The sequence below is a fragment of the Nesoenas mayeri genome (assembly GCF_963082525.1).
Source record: "Nesoenas mayeri genome assembly, chromosome: 6".
NCBI classification, from domain to species: Eukaryota; Metazoa; Chordata; class Aves; order Columbiformes; family Columbidae; genus Nesoenas; species Nesoenas mayeri.
In genome coordinates, this window is record NC_137545.1 from 3899420 (window position 1) to 3919042 (window position 19623).

Genomic DNA, 19623 nt, shown 5'->3' on the forward strand with positions numbered 1-19623 from the left:
TCAACCTGACACAGACCAGCTCCGACAGGCAACAGTACCTTCACAACCACCACACCAACAGCAGCGCTTACACAACCATGAGCAGCACAACTGACCCTGTCCTGTTCTTCCTTTCAGACTGATCTGATGTGAAGGTTGCACAAGTGGTCCATACATCCCGCGCAGAACTTACCTGCTGTCTCACACATTTCTGTGGTTCCTCCACTGTGGATCCGGGCTTTGGGTCTGCCCAGACTGAGAGATATTACCGACTTGGCCATTCCAACCCTGTGTCTCTCCAGATCCTGGTGTCCTCCTCCTCCTGGCTATCATCACTTAGAATTGACCCGGAAAGCGTGTACGTACGTTTACACCCAAACACACACACAACAGAGAGCCCACTCACACAGCAAATAGCCAGGAGCAGAGTTTAGTTCTGTAGTTTAACCCTGACAATCAACTTAAATGATTGAATTAGTTCATTAATATGTCTGAGCTTTTCCCATTATTTCAAACGGGATGTGTATTAGCAACGGGAGATGAAATATTGATATTTCCCTGTCCTTGCATCGACAGCTAAACAGGGAGCTGCTGGGTATGCTCAAGTGGAAGAGAAGAGTTTATAGATCATGGAAGGAGGGTCTGGCCACTTGGGGAGAATATAAGGCTGTTGTCAGAGGGTGTAGGGAGGCAACCAGAAGGCTAAGGCCTCCTTAGAATTAAACCTGGTGAGAGGGGTCAAGGACAACAGGAAGAGCTTTTTCCAGCATGTGGCAGATAAAACTAATACCAGAGGCCCACTGAGGAACGAGGTGGGTGCCCTGGTGACAGAAGATACAGAGAAGGCAGAGTTACTGAATGCTTCTTTGTCTACTCTGCCAGAGGCTGTCCTGAGGAGCCCCGTACCACTGAGGCCCCAGAGGAAGTCAGGACAATGGAGGAGTTTGCCTCGGTCGATGAAGACTGGGTTAGGGAGCAGTTAGGCCATCTGGACATCCATAAATCCATGGGTCCGGATGGGAGGCACCCACAGGTGCTGAGGGAGCTGGCTGAGGTCATTGCTGGACCACTCTCCATCATCTTTGCCAGGTCTTGGGAAACAGGAGAGGTGCCTGAGGACTGGAGGAAAGCAAATGTCACTGCAGTCTTCAAAAAGGGCAAGAAGGAGGACTCGGGTAACTATAGACCAGTCAGCCTCACCTCCATCCCTGGGAAACTGATAGAACGACTCATCCTTGCTGCCATCTCAAGGCATATCAGGGATAAGAGGGTCATTAGGGGCAGTCAGCATGTCTTCACCAAGGGGAAGTCGTGCTTGACCAACCTCATTGACTTTTATGAGGACATAACAAGATGGATGGATGATGGCAGAGGGGTGGATGTGGTCTACCTTGATTTCACTAAGGCATTTGACACAGTCTCCCACAGCATGCTCAGAGCTAAACTGAGGGAGTGTGGTCTGGATGATCAGGTAGTTAGGTAGACTGTGAACTGGCTGAAGGGGAGAAGCCAGAGAGTCGTGGTCAATGGGGCAGAGTCCAGTTGAGGCCTGTATCCAGTGCAGTGCCCCAGGGGTCAGTACTGGGACCTGTATTATTCAATATATTCATCAACGATTTGGACAAGGGAATAGAGTGACTGCCAGCAAGTTTGCTGATGACACAAAGCTGGGAGGAGTGGCTGATACACCAGAAGGCTGTGCTGCCATCCAGAGACCTGGACAGGCTGGAGAGTTGGGCGGGGAAAAATTAAATGAAATATAACAAGGGCAAGTGTAGAATATTGCATCTGGGCTGGAACAACCCCATGTTCCAGTATAAGTTGGGGAACAACCTGTTAGAGAGCAGCATAGGGGAAAGGGATCTGGGGTCCTGGTGGAAAGCAGGATGACCATGAGCCAGCACTGGGCCCTTGTGGCCAGGAAGGCCGATGGTACCTGGGGTGGATTAGAAGGGTTGTGGTCAGTAGGTCAGAGAGGTTCTCCTGCCCCTCTGCTCTGCCCTGGTGAGACCACACCTGGAATATTGTGTCCAGTTGTGGCCCCTCAGTTCCAGCAGGACAGGGAACTGCTGGAGAGAGTCCAGTGCAGCCACCAAGATGCGGAAGGGAGTGGAGCATCTCCCGTGTGAGGAAAGGCTGAGGGAGCTGGACCTCTGGAGCTTGGAGAAGAGGAGACTGCGGGGTGACCTCATTAATGTTTACAGATATATAAAGGGTGAATGTCATGAGAATGGAGCCAGGCTCTTCTCGGTGACAACCAATGATAGGACAAGGGGTAATGGGATCAAGCTGGAACACAGGAGGTTCCACTTAAATTTGAGAAGAAACTTCTTCTCAGTGAGGGTGGCAGAGCCTGGCCCAGGCTGCCCAGGGAGGTTGTGGAGTCTCCTTCTCTGCAGACATTCCAATCCGCCTGGACGCCTTCCTGTGTAACCTCATCTGGGTCTTCCTGCTCCAGTGGGGGGATTGGACTGAATGAGCTTTCAAGGTCCCTTCCAATCCCTAACATTCTGTGATTCTGTGATACTCTGTCTCTTACTCTGTGTGTTTCATCTCCCTCATATTCCAGTTAATTTCTCCTGGCCTGATAAATTCACCATGTCTTTTAATTGTGTTTATGTTATAATTTCCTATCTATCTGCCAAAAATATTTCTTGTATAGTTCTCCCTTTTGGAAGGTGGACCTCGTTGGACCCAGTTTAGACTTGACATAGAGCTGAGGCATCTGTTTTATCTTTTTGTTAAATCTTATCACCTTTTAATTTGCGTGTTCAAAAAAAAGAAAAACCTTTTTGTGCCTGTTTGCAGCCAGTTCTCTAATAGGAGCAGCTGGAAATTAGTGGAAAGGGTCTTTAACATCCATTTGCAGACTTCAGTGGAGAACCCTGATGTAAGGAAAACTGAAGTAAGTTCCAGATGTGCAATGATAGAAAGGGTGGGGTTGGGAGGTGAGGAGCAAGGTTGCCCACACTGTATCAGACCTCAAGGGACTGCTTTTCCAATCTGTCTAGACCTCCTTAGGAGACACTCTGGATCAATATCAATCAGAAAATACTGCTATCACCTCATCCATAAACTGAAAAATAATGAAAAAAGTCCTTAAATAGGAAAATAAAAATTATTAAATGCTTACAGAACTCTTCCTCTATAACTAGACTCCTAAAACCTCTCTAATTAACTGTACAAGTCCTGAAGACTTTAAGAAAAACATGGCAGAGACACTGATCCTTAGGGCTTTCTCAGCTTTTATGGACCCCATGGTGCATTTGGTGCTGAGTCCATGAACCTCAGATACTGAGAGGAGACTGAAAAAAACCTCTCAAGGACATAAAGTCAGAAGCAAATGCCAAAGTATCTCAGTGTGTTAACTGGCCCAACTGAGGGCAATTGCTGACAAACTCTCCTTATGGACTCATTAGAGCAGATACTTGGAGGCCGTGATGGTAGATAGGCAAAGGTAACTTACAGACAATTCTGATGCTGAGGAAAGATTTGGTTTGATTTATGAGGCAGAAAGGCCAAGCCCTCACCCCAGCCCCTGGGAAGGCAGATTCTGTCCCTCATGTGTGGCTCTTCCTGGGGCAGTGGGATGTGAGGTGTGAAAGACAACAGCCTGACACCTCCCTATGGGGCTGCAATGAGGCAATGGGGCCCTTTTTCCATGAGGAAAACATGTGTCCTCACAGGTCTAAGTGGCAGAGACCACTGACATGGCCAAGTGGATGAAGATCTCTGTTCTGTGGTTGCCTTCCAGCCCTACCAGAGCCCTTGGCCATCTCCGCCACAGACTGTCTTACACTGTCACACCCCTGTCTTCCCTGCAGGCTGCAGACACCCATCTCTCTTCCCTACCCTGCTCTCACCCCAGAATTTCTGTACCTTCACTGATGTGTCTCCACCCTTCTTGGCTGTTCTGTGAAACACAAAGCAACGGGCTGATCGCAGACTCTCTCTGGGTGACCTCTTGTACCACAGTGTGACCTTCAGGTGATATTTTTATCTCCTCATGCCCTGTCTCCACATTCTAAGAAGCACTTTGCAGCACTTTTTCTCTCTCTTCTGCTGTTTCCTGCTACCAAGCAAAGCTCCATCATCTCAGAATCCATCCTTAAAGCATATGACCCTTCCCATCAGCCTGCTTGTGGCCTACCAGCTGGCCAGAAAGAAGTATCTTCACCATGACCTTCCAAGCCACATGCCTGCTGTTGGCCTTTCAGCTTCTCAGACAAGACTAAAGACATGTGCCTGCTGCAGATAAAAGTAAAATTATTGTCACCCTCCAAGCCCATGCACCTACTGGTGGTCTTTCACCTTCTCTGACATGCCAGTCCTGCAAGGTGCCTCATGGCTACTCCAGAATAACCCTGCTCTGCCCCTAAGGGATCAAACTGCTGTGCAGGGTAGGGAGAGGGGTTGAAGGTGGTGGGGGTTGAGCATGGGAATGAGATCTATGGGTGCTAGGTGTTCAATTTAGGGATTAGGGATTAGAACTCACTCTTCAGGGTTAGGATTTAGGCATCTTGCGATCTGCTTAGGTGTGTGGTTAGTGTTAAGGTTACGGGCTAGCTTCATGAGTTAGGGGTTTTTTAAGGTTGTGGTGAGGGCTAAGGTTAAGACCGGTATTTTAAGGCTCGGGATACAGGGTGAGGATTAAAGTGAGTGAAAGGATAAGACTAAGAATAAGGGGTTATGGGTTTGGGATTTGGTTTAGAGGTACATTTTGGGGTTAGAGCGTAGTGTAGTGGATTACTGTCAGGGTGAGGACTAGCATTTAGGGGTAAGGTTAGGGTTTAAGATTACTGCTTAGAACCCAGGTAAGGGCCTAACATGAATGTTTTCACAGTCAGTGTCACAGCAGCATCACTGTTACCTGAACCCATCAAAATCTTTCATCTTTGTTGGCCAAGCCATTCTTTTTTCTTCCAAATCTCCAGTCTCTCTTATCCCAGTTCCCCTTGACCTTCTCAAATCTGTCATCATCTTGGGAGCATCTTTCTGATGACCTTCATGACTTCTGAGTATTTGCCTTCCCGCTGCTGGTCAGTCAGGATCTGTCTGGCTCCAGGACTGTCTGGAATCCCACCTGAAGAGTTAGGAATAATTCATAATAATTCAGGCCAACAGTTAATTTTTAAGGTGACTAAATTTTGCTTATTTTGGAGGTGGTTGATATTGAAGGAGGTTGACTGAACTCAATCACTTGGTTTCAGGCTGATCCATTGTCTCAGAGCAGTCTCTCCTATTGTCTCTGCGGATGATGAGATGAGAAAGTCCTTGGACCACTCAGGGAACTAATGACTGAAGTGCTCTTGTTGCACAACAACACAGCTTTGTTTCACCACCTCAAACCCACTATCTCCTCCTCTCCCTCTCCTCCCCTTGCATTTTGAATCATCCTGGTTTTGGAACTGTCTGCTCTACTCCTTTCTATGTCTAAAAACAAATGCAAAGGGAAAAACACCAGTTTTTATTGTATATGTGTGAATTTTTGTGCTCCCTTCTGCTAGATGTGTAGTTTGATTTTTAAAAAAAAAAAAAAAACAAAAAAAAAAACTTAATAACTTCAGAAATCAGAGATGTGAGACTTTGTAACAGGTGCCTGTGAAATTTGTTTTCCCAAGGCTCCCTCTATACTCAGTGGAGACAGGAGAAAACTCTCAAGGCTGAGTCCTCCCAGCCTATAACTGGCACACAAAAGAAAAGTTACGAGTCTCTTCCAGTCACTCTTCTCTTACTCTGCGTTTAGGTCAGGACACTTGATACCAATAGCAATGAGCAACTGTTTGGAAGCAACTGCATTACAGTGCAGATGGATGTAGAGATAAGGCTGTATGGAACCATAACAAATTTCAGTCATTATTTGGAGTAATAAAGAAGACAAGTTATACTTATTCCCTATTCCACCCTCCCTTCCCCTTTCCTGAAGAAACAGAAAGAAAGAAGCTGTGGAGGAAAGCAGGGGATTACCAAAGAGATGCTTGATACTACTTATTCTGAAATCAGTAGATACTCAGGGTCCAAAAAGGCAAGTACTGAAAAGTAGCAAGAAGAGCTTTCAACATACATACATATTTGGTTTGGTTTGTTTTGCTTTGCTTTGCTTTGGATAGTTTAGTGTTTGTGCAGTACAAGAGATGACTTAGGCACATAGGTGTGACATATTTGGAACAGGTCTGCATGAATTTGGAGTTTGCAAGGAATGGGGTGCAATAGCTAACAGGCTGTTTAAAATCCTCTGTTCTGGAGAAAGAATTCTTCATGAGTGTTTGAAAAAGGTAGAAAGAAGACAACAAATTCTCTGAGACTCTAACCGAAATGTGATACAGAAAAATCAGGGTGTAAGAAATGCTTGAAGAACTATCTGTATTTGTGTAATATAGGAAGACGACAAGAAAGGAAAGAAGCAGAGAAGGAAGCGTAGAACCTTTCGTCTTGCTGTGCAGTTATCACGCTTGCTTTTTGCTATGCTCCTGTCTCAACAGGATAAACTGAAATTCAGCATGGGACCAGAAAATACAACCACAGTTACTGAGTTCATCCTAGAGGGTTTCTCAGGGCTTGATCAAAGACTACAGCTCTTTCTCTCTCTGGTCTTTCTGCTCATATACCTGACAACAGTGGTGGGGAATACTACCATCATTCTCCTGGTGTGTGTGGATCACCGCCTACAAACCCCCATGTACTTTTTCATCAGCAATCTGGCCTTCCTGGAAATCTGTTTTATATCCTCTACAAGCATCCAACTGTTTGTAATCCTGAGTTCTGGCAGGAGAACAATCTCACTAAGCAGCTGCTTTGCTCAATCCTATTTCTATTTAGCACTGGGCTGTACAGAGCTTGTTCTACTTGTTGTCATGTCCTTTGACCGCTATGTTGCCATCTGCCAACCTTTGCATTATGCTGCCATCATGAAGTCTCAGCTCTGCATCCACCTCATTGTTGCTGCTTGGGTCACAGGCTTCACACTCTTGAGTTACCGCCTGGTCCTCCCCTACAAGCTGACTTTTTGTGGCTCAAACAAAATTAATCATTTCTTTTGTGACAGCTCCCCTTTACTCAAACTGTCCTGCTCTGACACCAGCCTGTTTTGGAAAATAGATTCTGTTTTCTTTTCATTTCTCATTCTGGGTTCCTTATGTTTAACTCTGGCATTTTACATGTGCATCCTTTCCTCTATTCTACACCTTCCAGCAGCCTCTGGGAGGAAAAAAGCTTTTTCTACATGTTCTTCCCATCTCATCACCTTGTCAATTGCATACGGGAGCTGCGTTGCTCTCTACGTGTGTCCTTCAGAAGGTGTTTCCTTGGAGAACAACAGAATCATAGCTTTGCTGAATACCGTCCTGTACCCATTCTTAAATCCATTCATCTACAGTCTTAGAAACAAGACTGTCATACTGGCCCTGAAAGAAGCCATTGCCCATACAATAACTCAGCTTTTCCCCTGATCATGAGGCATTTCTGGACAGCAATTCCAGTGATCTGCTATCATATGTTAAATAATATCAATGTATATGGATGTAACCTCAAGACAGAGATACCTCAGGCGATTTACAGGATCATAGAATTATTTCAGTTGGAACAGACCCTCAGGATCATTGAGTCCAACCATAACCTAACCTAACCTAATTTTAGCACTAAACCATGCCCCTAAGAACCTCATCTAAATGCCTTTTAAACACCTTCAGGGGTGATGACTCCAGCACTTCCCTGGGCAGCCTGTTCCAACACCTGACAAACCTTTCTGTGAATAATTTTTTCCTAATATCCAATCTAAACCTCCCCTGGTGAAACTTGATGACATTTCCTCGTTTTATCTCGTTGTATTGTGTTAAGTGATAAGGAGCTCCTCTGCACACACAAAGAAGGCACTAACAATGGCAGGAGGACTAAGTCAGTTTATATGCTGCCCCAGCTGCTCCCAGCACCATCACTGGGGAGCCACCAGCTCACCATGAGCCCATCTCCAAAACCAAGAAGAGCACAAAGGCTCAATGGCAAGCCAGAACCCAAATTACAGGCTACTGAGGATGAAACATCTTGTCCCAAGGTTGTTCTGGGAAAGCCATCAGCCTCATTGTCCAGGTGTGAAGCCCATCTAGAGGAGTCACTGACAGAAGCTCTCTGGATCACCATTTGGACTAAGGGAATTGTTGCCTGGGGGTGCATCCATCAAGGGATGGAGGGGAAGAGCATTTTTGGGTTACACAGGACTTTTCATGGGAAGCTTGGGGAAGGACCCCAATCCAGTGCAGTCTGTCCTGTCTTCTCATTGAATTTAATTTCTAAGTCTTTGCTATGTGAGCAAATCTCTTCTCTGCACAAACATGTGAGTGTAGCAACTGGAGCAGGGCCAGGGGGTCAGACAGCCTGTATGTCATTGGTGCCAGTGACCGAGAGACCAGAGTGACCGGACATAAGAGTGTGTGTGGGCACGTGTGTGACTGGGGTTGTCTGTACCAGTATCTGGAATGGGGCTGCAGCCCTGGAGGCTCATGGGTCCTGGTGTCTGCACCTGGCTAGGCTAATATCATGGGGAGGCTACTGAGCAGACTGAGTGTTTGAGCCCAGAATCGACCCTGTAAAGGTATATGTATAAAATAGACTAGACTAAACTACACTGGGATAGTTCAGTTGGTAGGGGCCTACAACGGTCACCTAGTTCAAATACCTGACCCATTCAGGGCTGACCAAACGATAAATCATGTTATCAAGGGCCTTGTCCAAATGCTTATTAAACACTGACAGGCTTGGGGCATTGATCACTTCTCCAGGAAGCCTGCTCCAGTGTTTAATCACCCTCTCAGTTAAGAGATGCTTTCTAAAATCCAGTCTAAACCTGCCCTGGCTGAGCTTTGAATCACTTACACACGTCCTATCACTGGATACCAGGGACACGATCTCAGCACCTCTCTGTCCACATCCCTGCCTCAGGAATTTGTAGAGGAATGAGGTCATCCCTCAGCCTCCTTTTCTCCAGACTAGAGAAACCCAAAGTCCTTAGTTGCTCCTCAGAGGACATTCCTTCCAGCCCTTTCGCCAGGTTTGTTGCTCTCCTCTGGATGTGTTCAAGTACCTTCACATTCTTGTTGCAATAATATGTGGGGCCCAAAACTGCACACAGTACTCAAGGCGAGGCCACACTAAAGCTGAATATGCAGCACAGTCACCTCTTTTGACAACCTGCCCATGCTCTGTCTGATGCACCCCAGGATGCAATTTACTGTCTATTCTGCCGGGGCACAGTGCTGCCTCCTATCAACCCTGTGGCCAACCATCACCCCAGACTCCTTTCTGCAGGGCTGCTCTCCAGCCACTCTTCTCCCAGTCTATACTTGCACTCAGTGTTATTCCATCCCAGGTGAATAATCCAGCACTTGGACTTGTTCAGTTTCATGCCAAGTGCTAGGTCCTGCACTTGGGTCACAACAACCCAATGCAATGCTGCAGGCTCAAGGAAGCAGCTGGAAATCTGCCCAATGGAAAAGGCCCTGGGGGTGTTAATCAACAACCGGTTGCAAATGAGCCAGAGTGTGCTGTCCCCACAGCCCCCTACTCTTCCAGAAACAGCTTCCAGGACCAGTTCTTCTGTGAAATTCCACAGATCCTCAAGCTCTCCTGCCCAGATGCCTACCTCAGGAAGGCTGGGCTTATTGTTGCAGGTGTCCCTTTGTTCTTTTTGTGGTTTTGTTGTTTTTTTTTTTTTTCCATTGTGGTGTCCTTTGTGCAGATCTTCAGGGCTGTGCTGAGGATCCCCTCTGAGCAGGAATGACACAAAGCCTTTTCCACATGTCTCCCTCACCTGACCGTGGTCACACTATTCATCATCACTGCCATTTTTTTCCCATCTGAAGCCCCCCTCCATCTCCTCTCCATCCCTGAACCTGGCAGTGTCTGTTCTGTACTCGGTGGTGCCTCCAGCAGTGAACCCCCTCATCTACAGCATGAGGAACCAGGAGCTCAAGGATGCCCTGAGGAAACTAATGGCTGGATGCTTTTCAAAAGCAATAAACTGCCCATCTTCTGTACATCACTGATGGTATAACTCATGACAGACCCAGTCTCTCTTTTGTATATCTTGTAGTTGTAGATTACTGTTTGTAGTTGGGGAGAGGCTTGTTTGGTTTTGTTTTTTTAAAATGTGATGATATTGCCCACAAAAAAAAAAAAAAACATTATTATCCATCTGACTTCTAATTCACCATCTACATTTATAGTTTGAGCCACAGACTGAGTAAATGAGAAGCCGTGCTCTCTGTGTATTTCAATAAAATAAAGGACCCTGCAGTGAATTGTTTGTCTGAGATCCTTCCTCTGAGACCTTTGCAAAGCTGAATACAAAGATCCCAGCACAGAAGCTCTGCCAGGGAGCACCAGCCTTGTTCTCTCCAGGGTTGTTCTCTTTCCACTTCCCCACTCTCCTTCTCAGCCCTTGTGTTGGTGTAAGGCCTGACTGCTCCTGAGGTTTGGTCACAGTCCTGTGGTGTGACAGTCCTGTAATCGCAGGCAGGGACAGGCAATGGGCACTTCTGTGACAGAGCTGGCCACGGAACAGCATCTCCATCAGCAAGGGGATCTCCTTAGAGCACTGCCTGAAGGTTTAAGTCTTCTTCCAAAGTTGCTCTCAAGAACATGCCTAAGGAATAGACTCAGAAGAGGCTCATTGCTTTGCTTGTTTCTCTGTGGGCTCAGTGTGATGACATCAGGGTCCCAGTGCACTTTTCATGACACTTAGGGCTGGTTCAGGTGTTGCTTGTTGGTGGTCAGCACCCACACAGATGGTAAATAAGGCAGGATCCCTCTGAGCACCCTCCATGGCCACCTAAGAGCTTGTGTGGGAGGTGGTCAGTGGCAGTGGCCACCATCAGCTGAGTCTGCTTCCCAGTCTGACCAGTCTGACCCTTCAGAGTCACCACAGCTAAGTCACCAAGGCAAACCTGCTTTACAAAGCAAAACTCCCCACTTGGGGCTGTGGGGACCATGGGGACAGGGTGCAGGAATAGCTGGCCAGGCCAGTGCAGGCACACTCTCCTCGGGTAAAAGTTCTGTGAAGAGCTGGGATGTCCCAGGAGAAGAGCAGGGCATTGTGTGTGTGAATGAGCTACATGGAAACAGTCTGTCATGCTACTGGATGACAGCTTGGGGCTATTGTCTCTTGCAACCACCAGTTTGATCATTGTCCTCTCTCCACAGCTGGCAGAGCTTGTTCTTCCCCCCATGGAAGGACACCAGATGACTAGGTCAGAAGTCCAGGTGAGCACTGAGGGGAGATGTGAACATGCACATAGTGTGTGTGAGGGGAGATGAACCCAAATGAGCACAAATACAATCAGCTATTCCTGTGAAGATCATGGAGGCCTGTGGGACAGCGTATCAAGGTCACTTCATGTTGAGATGAACTTCCTCAAGAAACTACCTGAATGAAGCACTGGGATGTGATTCCTTGAACTGAGGTCCCAGTGTCCTCCCTGGAGACCTGATATGGCTCCCCCACCCAGACTCAGATACTGCCCAGCTTTGTGTCTGGTGAAAGAAGCATCAGTGCACGCAGACGTGTTAGGACTATTTCCTGCAAATCTTGCATGTACTAAGTATTGGTTTTGTGGGGATTTTTTGTTGTTGTTGTTGTTTGGTTGTTTGTTTTTGTTTTCTGTTGGCCACATCCTGTGACCAGCACTGGGCTGTATGCCACCCACTTCATTTTGAAAGATTCATGGGTTGGACCTTGGCTATGTGGATTTCTATACCCTACAGTCATCACTTCATTCTTGGCCCAGATACAGCACTAATTTGAGGCTTTTTTGGTCTACCCAGCCTAATGATTTCACAGTCTGCTACAAACTGCTCTTTTGAGTTTGTCTGAGGTTCCCCAAAAGATTTAGAGACTCTAAGTCAGGGAGTGGGGGGACTAGCAGACTAACAGTGTGATCATCTAAGCTTTGTTTCCTTTGAGGACTAAATTTAAAAAATAGCTGTGCAATTTTCTTTAAAAACGGGCTTATACATTCAGTCTATAGTCAGAAGTCTTACTCAGCAAAAAATGGTAATGGTGTTAAAGGTTATATTATTATTTTAATGAATCTAGATTTCTGGCATTTTCAGTATCTATTGTTGTTTTTAAAATCTCAGTTTTTTACATTAGCAGTTCTATCTCAAAGTCATTGAAAGTTTTACGATTGTTAATTCCAAATATAATAATCCTTTGTAGTTTGTTGCAGCTACTTTGAGTCTAGTGTTACTGCTATAGCAACAGTATCCAGGTTATAGCTATTGCTAAAAAGAGTTCCTGAGGCTGTTTATAACTAATTTATATCAGATATGGCAGGAGAAGAGATGCAGGATAATTATCTTTAAAGAGACCACTGCTGGAAAGGTTCCAGACCTGCACAGGTTGCAGGGAAGTGTGGCTTAAAGGCAGCGAGCTCAGGGACTGTGCAAATGCTGTCAGACTTTCTGTGCCAAAATCATTCTGACTTCTGCCATGCATGCTGACTGCTTACGTGTTAGCATGGCCTTCTCTTTCTCATTAGTATGGACAAAACGGGCTGATGTGACATTATGGATCAGATCGACAGTCGTTGTATGTCTATAGTTCTGTCAGCCTGCATGAAAAGTTTTATCCAAGCTGAATGTCCGGCCCTGTGAACTCCTGGTAAATGTGGACTTGTCGTGTGACTTTGGTAATGCTGGAAGGAATGTGTTCATGTCTAATTTATGTAAAAGGAAGTGGTGATTATATAGTTCTTTGAGTTTTTTTTTTTTTTAAATTTGCATGAGAACAGGGAGTAGAGGAGCTTTTTTAATAATTTAATTTGTTGGTGTTTTATTTTGGGTTTTTGTTGTTGTTGGGGTTTTTTTGAGAGGAAAAGCTTTGTATAGTTTATATGACCAAAGTAAGGAATACTTCTCTTTCTTGTTTACTTCACTCAGAATGCTTTCCAGAAAGTGAACATCTCAAGGAAAGCCTAAAATGTTGTCTGCTACATCTCTTTGGAGCTATTGTGGGTGGTGGTCAGGTAAGGATGTTCTGAAATCTTTTCAGCTGCTGAAGCGTCCAGATGCCTGTTCATTGTTTAAGGTTTATAAATACCCTATTACCCATAAATGAGAAGATTTTGTTATTGACTATGAATTTGTCTTACGAAGTTTGGGGACATTCTGTGCAGTAGTATCTAAATGCTAAAAGCTAGGTCCTGCTTTCAAATAACCGTAGCCATTTGCTGTCTACAGTAACTACACATTCATATGAACTTACTGTAATATTTTTGTATCATGAAGAAAAATGTGGGTAACTAGATTAGGAGTCTCCACCTGCAAAGGTGCACATTTGGAATCAGCACATGCTGGAAGTAAGCTGTTTCAGAAAGAGCCACAGGGCCTTTAGAGCTTGGAAGCTGTTGAAAATCTTTGGAAAAACGGGAAGCAAAGAGCATGTTTCTCTGGCTGCAGTGCAGCACGGGCAGGTAAAAGGCTGAGAGCCGCAGTTTGAATCCAGCTCCCTAGAGAAGGCCGGGAGTCCCTGCTGAGGCTTCTCAAAGGTTCTGTGAGGCTGGGCTCCTGCCCCAGATTTGAGTTGGCCCTGACCCTGTGCAGGCCAGGAAGAGAAGTGAGGGAAATGCACTCGGGACACAGAGAAACGTTTACCAATTATTATGTTCTTTTCAAAAATTTTGAAGTATTATTAATCTCTTGATGTAAAATGAAAATTCAAGGAAAGATTTACCTAGAATTAGCAGTTTATCAAGGCTACCTTATTAGAATTTTATAACATGCATTTAAATTGTACTTCCTTATCCCTATAAGCATTCTCATTGAAAAAGGAAGCATAGTTAAGTGAACAAGATGGGGTGCATTTCATCTGTAGCCATCAATATAATCCAAGTAGAATGTTTCCTATTTAGTTAACAATTACAGGGCATTAAGAGACATAATGCATGTTCACAGAATGTCAGGGGTTGAAGGGCCCTGGAAAGCTCATCCAGTGCAATCCCCCCATGGAGCAGGAACACCCAGATGAGGTTACACAGGAAGGTGTCCAGGCGGGTTGGAATGTCTGCACAGAAGGAGACTCCACAACCCCCCTGGGCAGCCTGTTTCAGGCTCTGCCACCCTCACTGAGAAGTAGTTTCTTCTTAAATTTAAGTGGAATCTCTTGTGTTCCAGTTTGCACCCATTGCCCCTTGTCCTGTCACTGGTTGTCACCCAGAAGAGCCTGGCTCCATCCTCCTGACACTCCCCCTTTCCATATTGATCCCCATGAATGAGTCCCCCCTCAGTCTCCTCTTGTCTAGCTCCAGAGCCCCAGCTGCCTCAGCCTTTCCTCACACGGGAGATGCTCCACTCCCTTCAGCATCTTGGTGGCTGCGCTGGACTCTTTCCAGCAGTTCCCTGTCCTGCTGGAACTGAGGGGCCACAACTGGACACAATATCCCAGATGTTCCATGATTTGGATAACTCAGATTGAAACTGCTGGTTTGATTGTATTTCTTCCTTTATTGTTTTTACCTGTGGGTTTCAGAGGAACGCTCTTCAAGCAGTATCTCCTGCCACCATGGAGGTGTTGATGCATGTTCTGGCCGACTGTGACAGCTGGGATGACAGGAGCCCCGAGGAGGTGAGCAGGAAGGCAGAGCTGACTCTGCAGTGCCTGACAGAAGTTGTCCATATCCTCCTGACCAGCAGTTCTGACCAGCAGCAAGTGGAGACAAGCACAATATTGGCGAACTATTTCAAGTTGCTTAGTTCAGACCATTCAGCTTTACCTAATCCCAGGCGATGCAGGCAGTGGGAAAGCAGGTTCATAGCACTGCAGATCCAAATGCTGAGTAAGTACTCAATTGTGCAGTTCCTTTAAATATCTCTTGATAACTCTGAAGCAACCAATGATTGAAGCGTGATAGTAGTATGACTGAATGTTCCACTAAAAACATTGACTTGGAGAAGCAACTGAAATATTTTGCATATGTCGTCATTGACATTACTTCAGATCTATTCTTATTTAATCATTCACTACAAAAAACAACACAAGAAACCATATTGAATTGCTTCCATTTAACCAGGGCATCAAGGTTCACAGACTGCCCATCTCAATTTAAAAAAAAGCAAAACAACCCAAAAAAACAACAACTTTTGCCAGGTAATAGCTATTACTGATCAGCACCTTAGTAATGGCAGAATAAGATGGGTCTGTACTGAAAGGCCCATGTGGTGGCTGTTTCGTGATTGTTCGCCTTTAAATGGCATTGTTGTAAACATTGGCCAAAGGTGATGGTCTGAAACACTTGGGTTTAAGTCATTGGATAAGGATTTGGGATTTGGATTTTTTCCACTTTGTTCACAATGGGTAATATAAATAAAGGTATTTCTTTTCACAAACCTCCAAGAAAACTGAGGAATAGTACCAAGGCAATGAAGAATGCTTACAATATAAGGCTGCTGTAGAACGCACAGTAATGGCTTGATGAGAAAGCGAGCATTTGTGTTTTAAATAAAAGGCCTGCTGCTTATGTACTCACAAATGGCGGTAACTCTAAACAAAGCCCCAAAGCAATCCAAGATATTTGGCAGCTGAATTTTTCTCTAGATATAGTAGGTAACGTGATAATTTTTACAGCATCAAAATGTTTAGCTTTAGGCCTAGCACTCTGTGCTTAAAATACACATCATTCTTTATCAAAGAATTCACAGCACAGTTCGTGATACATTTTTTTTTCTTCATATTTATTATGTAACGTGCAGAAAAAATGCTTGATGGATTTGGGAAGTGTTTTGTCTTTGATGCCAGTTCTGTTTTAATTTTATAGATACCATCACAGCCATGTTAGACTGCACAGATAGGCCTGTTCTGCAGGCGATTTTCCTTAACAGTAACTGCTTTGAGCATCTCATTCGACTGTTGCAGAACTGCAAGGTAAATTTTCCCTTATCAGCAAATTTTTAACAAAATCTATCATGTAGTATTGCAGATATATTCATTACCTTTGTGTCTTCTGTCTGAATTAGATGCAATTTTATAGTGTCTATATACTAGAAGTAAAACTTTGGATCAATTAGTGCCACTAATGCCATGAAAGTTCTGAAAGATCCGAGTTACTTTAAAATCTTTTTGTCGTTATTGTTGTTGTTATGAGGGTTATTTTGTGTGTGTGGTTTTGTTTGGTTGGTTTTGGTTTTAACGTTCTGTCACTGGATTGCTAGGGAGTCCCAGGTGCTGCCAGGTGGAGGTGTGAATTCTAATTTCAGAGGGATATTGTTCTATTTTAAAAAAAGACCTTGCCGATGTGCCTTTAAGCGTTTCAAAATATTTGGGTCTTGTGTAGCTGACATAAAACATGAGCTCAAACTGTTACAAATGTTCTTCAATTGTTCTTCTCCGTAGGATTAGTGTTTACATAGATGTGTTTTCATCTCAGTCCCAGATGGTCATATTAGAATATGCAAGCTATAGTGTCTTCCAGTAATTGCTTCATAGATGTCATTTTTCCCTGTGTAAAAGGACGTAGCTGTGATGTAACTCTGTGGAATATTTTATTTCCCTTTTTGTGATATGTTGGTCACATAGCTTTTTTGAGCTCTTCTAATGCTAGATAATTTAATGGTAGCTACAGTATACAATTTGATTCAAATCCATTTAGATTTTGGATTAGAACATAGTGCAGTGATATATTAGAAATAAATGTGCTTGGATTATGTCTTAGCTGTAGTTATAATCAGTGGCAGAATGCCAACTGACTTGAAGTGTTTTGAATACTGTATGTGGCTTTTAATCTTCTCGTGAAAATACATTGCTTGACCTTTCCATTCTCCTCTGTTTAGAAGTCTGTGCCTATTTTTGTACTGACCTTGTACTCCGTAAGAAATGTATTTTTTAGTTTCTTCCTAAATTATCAAGCAGTGCGATGTTTACCTATTTATGGAGACTCTGTGTTCCTGCTCTCATATGAACAAGTGGTGGAATTTAAGAAAGCAGGAACAGCTACGCTATTTTTGCAGCTTGCTCCTTTATTTTTATTCTGCCTATGTACACTCTTCTAAGGGTTTTTCCAGTGATAGTTTCACATATTACTGTGATTGGACATCAGTGCTGCCAGTTTGCTACATAGTGGGTTTTTTTAACCTTTTACAGTCAAAATATCCCCAAAGATGAGAAGTGTGCAGAGAGTGAAGGCTGGGAAGTCGTGTGTCTTTTCCAATATACTTGTGTCTGCATTCTTTTTCAAAGCCAAATAGGGAAGATGAATTTAGCTGTGGAATTATGATTTCTCCTTATTAGCTGGGGGTAGAGACCCTCTTTCTAGATCTTTTTCTTTACCTATGAAATTTTTGCTACTGGATTCACCAGCAAGCAGTGTAAAGTGCAGTTCTGCAGCTCCACAGTCAGCAAGAAGAGTCCAGATATGGATCTAGAACTCAGGAAGCTGATGGATCTGCAGCAAATGTGACGTGCAAGAAACTTCCATGGAAAGGAGGGGGTGACGAAAATCCATACCGCTATATCTGCTATAGAAATCCCAGAGAACTTGGGGTATTTGGGGCCATACTTGTAGTCATACTTCCTAGTTCTTTGCATCTTTTTTTTTCTTTCATATTTGTTGTTTTTAAGGCTTATGAGCAAACTGTATTCCCTTAATTATGCTCTAGGGTTAGAGATCTGCAAAACAGCCTTTTGAAACTGCTCGGTTAAGTTTTGATGATCTGAATGTTGCTTTTTCCTGCAACATCCAAAAGAGGGACGGTACTTTGGAGGTACCAGGAGGTGCTTATCATATACTGAGGGTCATTTAATAAGCTGCTTTGTTGGGCCTGAATCTTTTCTCATCGCCTAAACTCTCTTAAAGGTCAAACTTTGATCAAAGCACAATGACCTCTAGCAATATGCCTGGTTAAAAAAATATTCTTTTCTGAACAGCTTTAAAATAGAAGAATTAAAACGATCTGGGCATTGTAATACAAGTTTATGCATCCATTTTACATGTGTTATCAGAATTGAAGTAACCCATGTGAATTTTTTTTTCATGTGTCTGTGTCTGCTTCCCGTTGTTCTTATTTCTGATTGTTAACATTATAATCCTCTGAGGCATGTTATTGTTATTCTGCCATATTAGGTGCCCTTGACCGTGAAGTACCTTTCAAAATGACTTGTGTTTCTAACTATGTGCTTTCACACCTATGTAAGTCCAAGTAGTATCTTGAGTGTTGTTCTTCTGTTTCTTGTGATTTATGGAAGTTGATTTCTCAGGTTGTTCCTTGTCAGAGAGAGTGTCTAGCACATAATGGAACAAAATGTATGAGGAAAAAGAAGTATTGTTCTTTTTTTTTAACTATTCAGCAAAAATACAGATTAATGGAGGATTGTGTCTCACTGGTGTGAGAATTCTTCTTTTCGGTGTGTGTGTGAAATACAAGTCCAAGGCAGCCTCCACAGGTTTGGCTGCGGGTAACTGTTTAATGCAATTATATCCATTATTTTTGTCTCTGTTTCTAACAGCTGTTTTTAAATGCTAACAATAAAGTGACAGACAAGAGTGAGAAAGACCTTGCCAACAAATTACTGACAGAAATGAATGAGGACCAGGTACCTACCTAACCTGTCTTTTACTCCAGTTGAACTCAAGATACAATCACAGGAGAACTGATTCTTGTGCTTCACTTTAACCATCTTCTTTAAGCCTTCTGCAGCAAGATGAACTTGTGTTGCTGCATGCATCAGTATTTCCTGTCTCTGGAAAATAATTCTTCTGAATAACAGATTGAAATCAACCTCAGTTTTGTTCATCTGCTTCAAATTGCAGATATTTGCAATAGCTTGAGCCTCAGTTATGCTTTTATTAAGGAAAAGGTGAAGTACATAAATGGAATCCAAATGAATTCTATCAACCTGGTGGTGATTTTTTTCCCCCTCCCTTTCCTCTTTTTTTGCTTCTTTGTCTCAGCACTGTGGTGGTTTGGATTCTGGGGCCTTGTTTGTGAATCTCAATGGTTGTATTTGATGTCCTGATACTTTGCTTGTCATCAAGAACAGATGTTCACAGAACAATGGACAGGCTGAATCAGGGAGGTAGGAATGGCCTGTTGCTTTAATTTTCCCCAAATATTGTGGAAAGTTTCAAGTGCAAATTGTTGTTGTATTAATTTTATAGTAGAATGATTTGTTCTAATTAAAAATGTAAAGAAATGCTAAATACAGGGTATAGTAATCTACAAATTGTGATTCTAACGAATAGCTTTGACTTTTTTAGAAACGCAGGGTGACACTCTAGCCACATGTAAATGTTTCTTCACATCTAACACGGTCTTCAATTCTTGATACTTCATTTTCAAAATGTGTCTGATACGCATATATTTCAGAGATGATGAAACAGATTTTGTTTGCCCAGTTTTGCTAATTCGGTTTACTGATGGACATGAAACAGTGCTCTGACATTTTTGTCCTTAAAACCACCATGAAAATATCAATATGAACAAGAATGATAGAAAAAACCCTCAAAAGATAAGCTAAATTGGAAAAAGAGATCGTGGTCAATGCGATGAGGGCAGGGGTGAGGCAGCCCCCTTGCTGTGCTGGTGTGACTTCTCTCTTCTAATTTGTGTGTGTGCGCTGCACTGGTGTGTAGGGACTCGGAAGGAAAAGACGACGCTTTATTT

The 19623-nt window shown here is 43.7% G+C and overlaps 1 protein-coding gene and 1 pseudogene across 2 annotated transcripts in view; both read left to right on the forward strand.

Annotated features, from left to right (window-relative positions):
* Window positions 1-6479: 6479 nt before the first annotated feature.
* On the forward strand, window positions 6480-7427 carry LOC308041553 (olfactory receptor 6E1-like; the record flags this gene model as incomplete). The annotated part of the gene is made up of 1 exon (XM_080346300.1): window positions 6480-7427. The coding sequence occupies one exon, from the start codon at window positions 6480-6482 to the stop codon at window positions 7425-7427; it is 948 nt and encodes a 315-aa protein (XP_080202426.1).
* Window positions 7428-12415: 4988 nt separating this feature from the next.
* Window positions 12416-19623, forward strand: part of LOC308041758 (neurobeachin-like protein 1) — a 32273-nt pseudogene continuing 25065 nt past the window's right edge. The window contains exons 1-4 of the transcript in view: window positions 12416-12995; window positions 14498-14804; window positions 15783-15889; window positions 18467-18553. The product of the transcript in view is annotated as a neurobeachin-like protein 1 (transcript). The remainder of the gene's footprint in view (window positions 12996-14497; window positions 14805-15782; window positions 15890-18466; window positions 18554-19623) is intronic.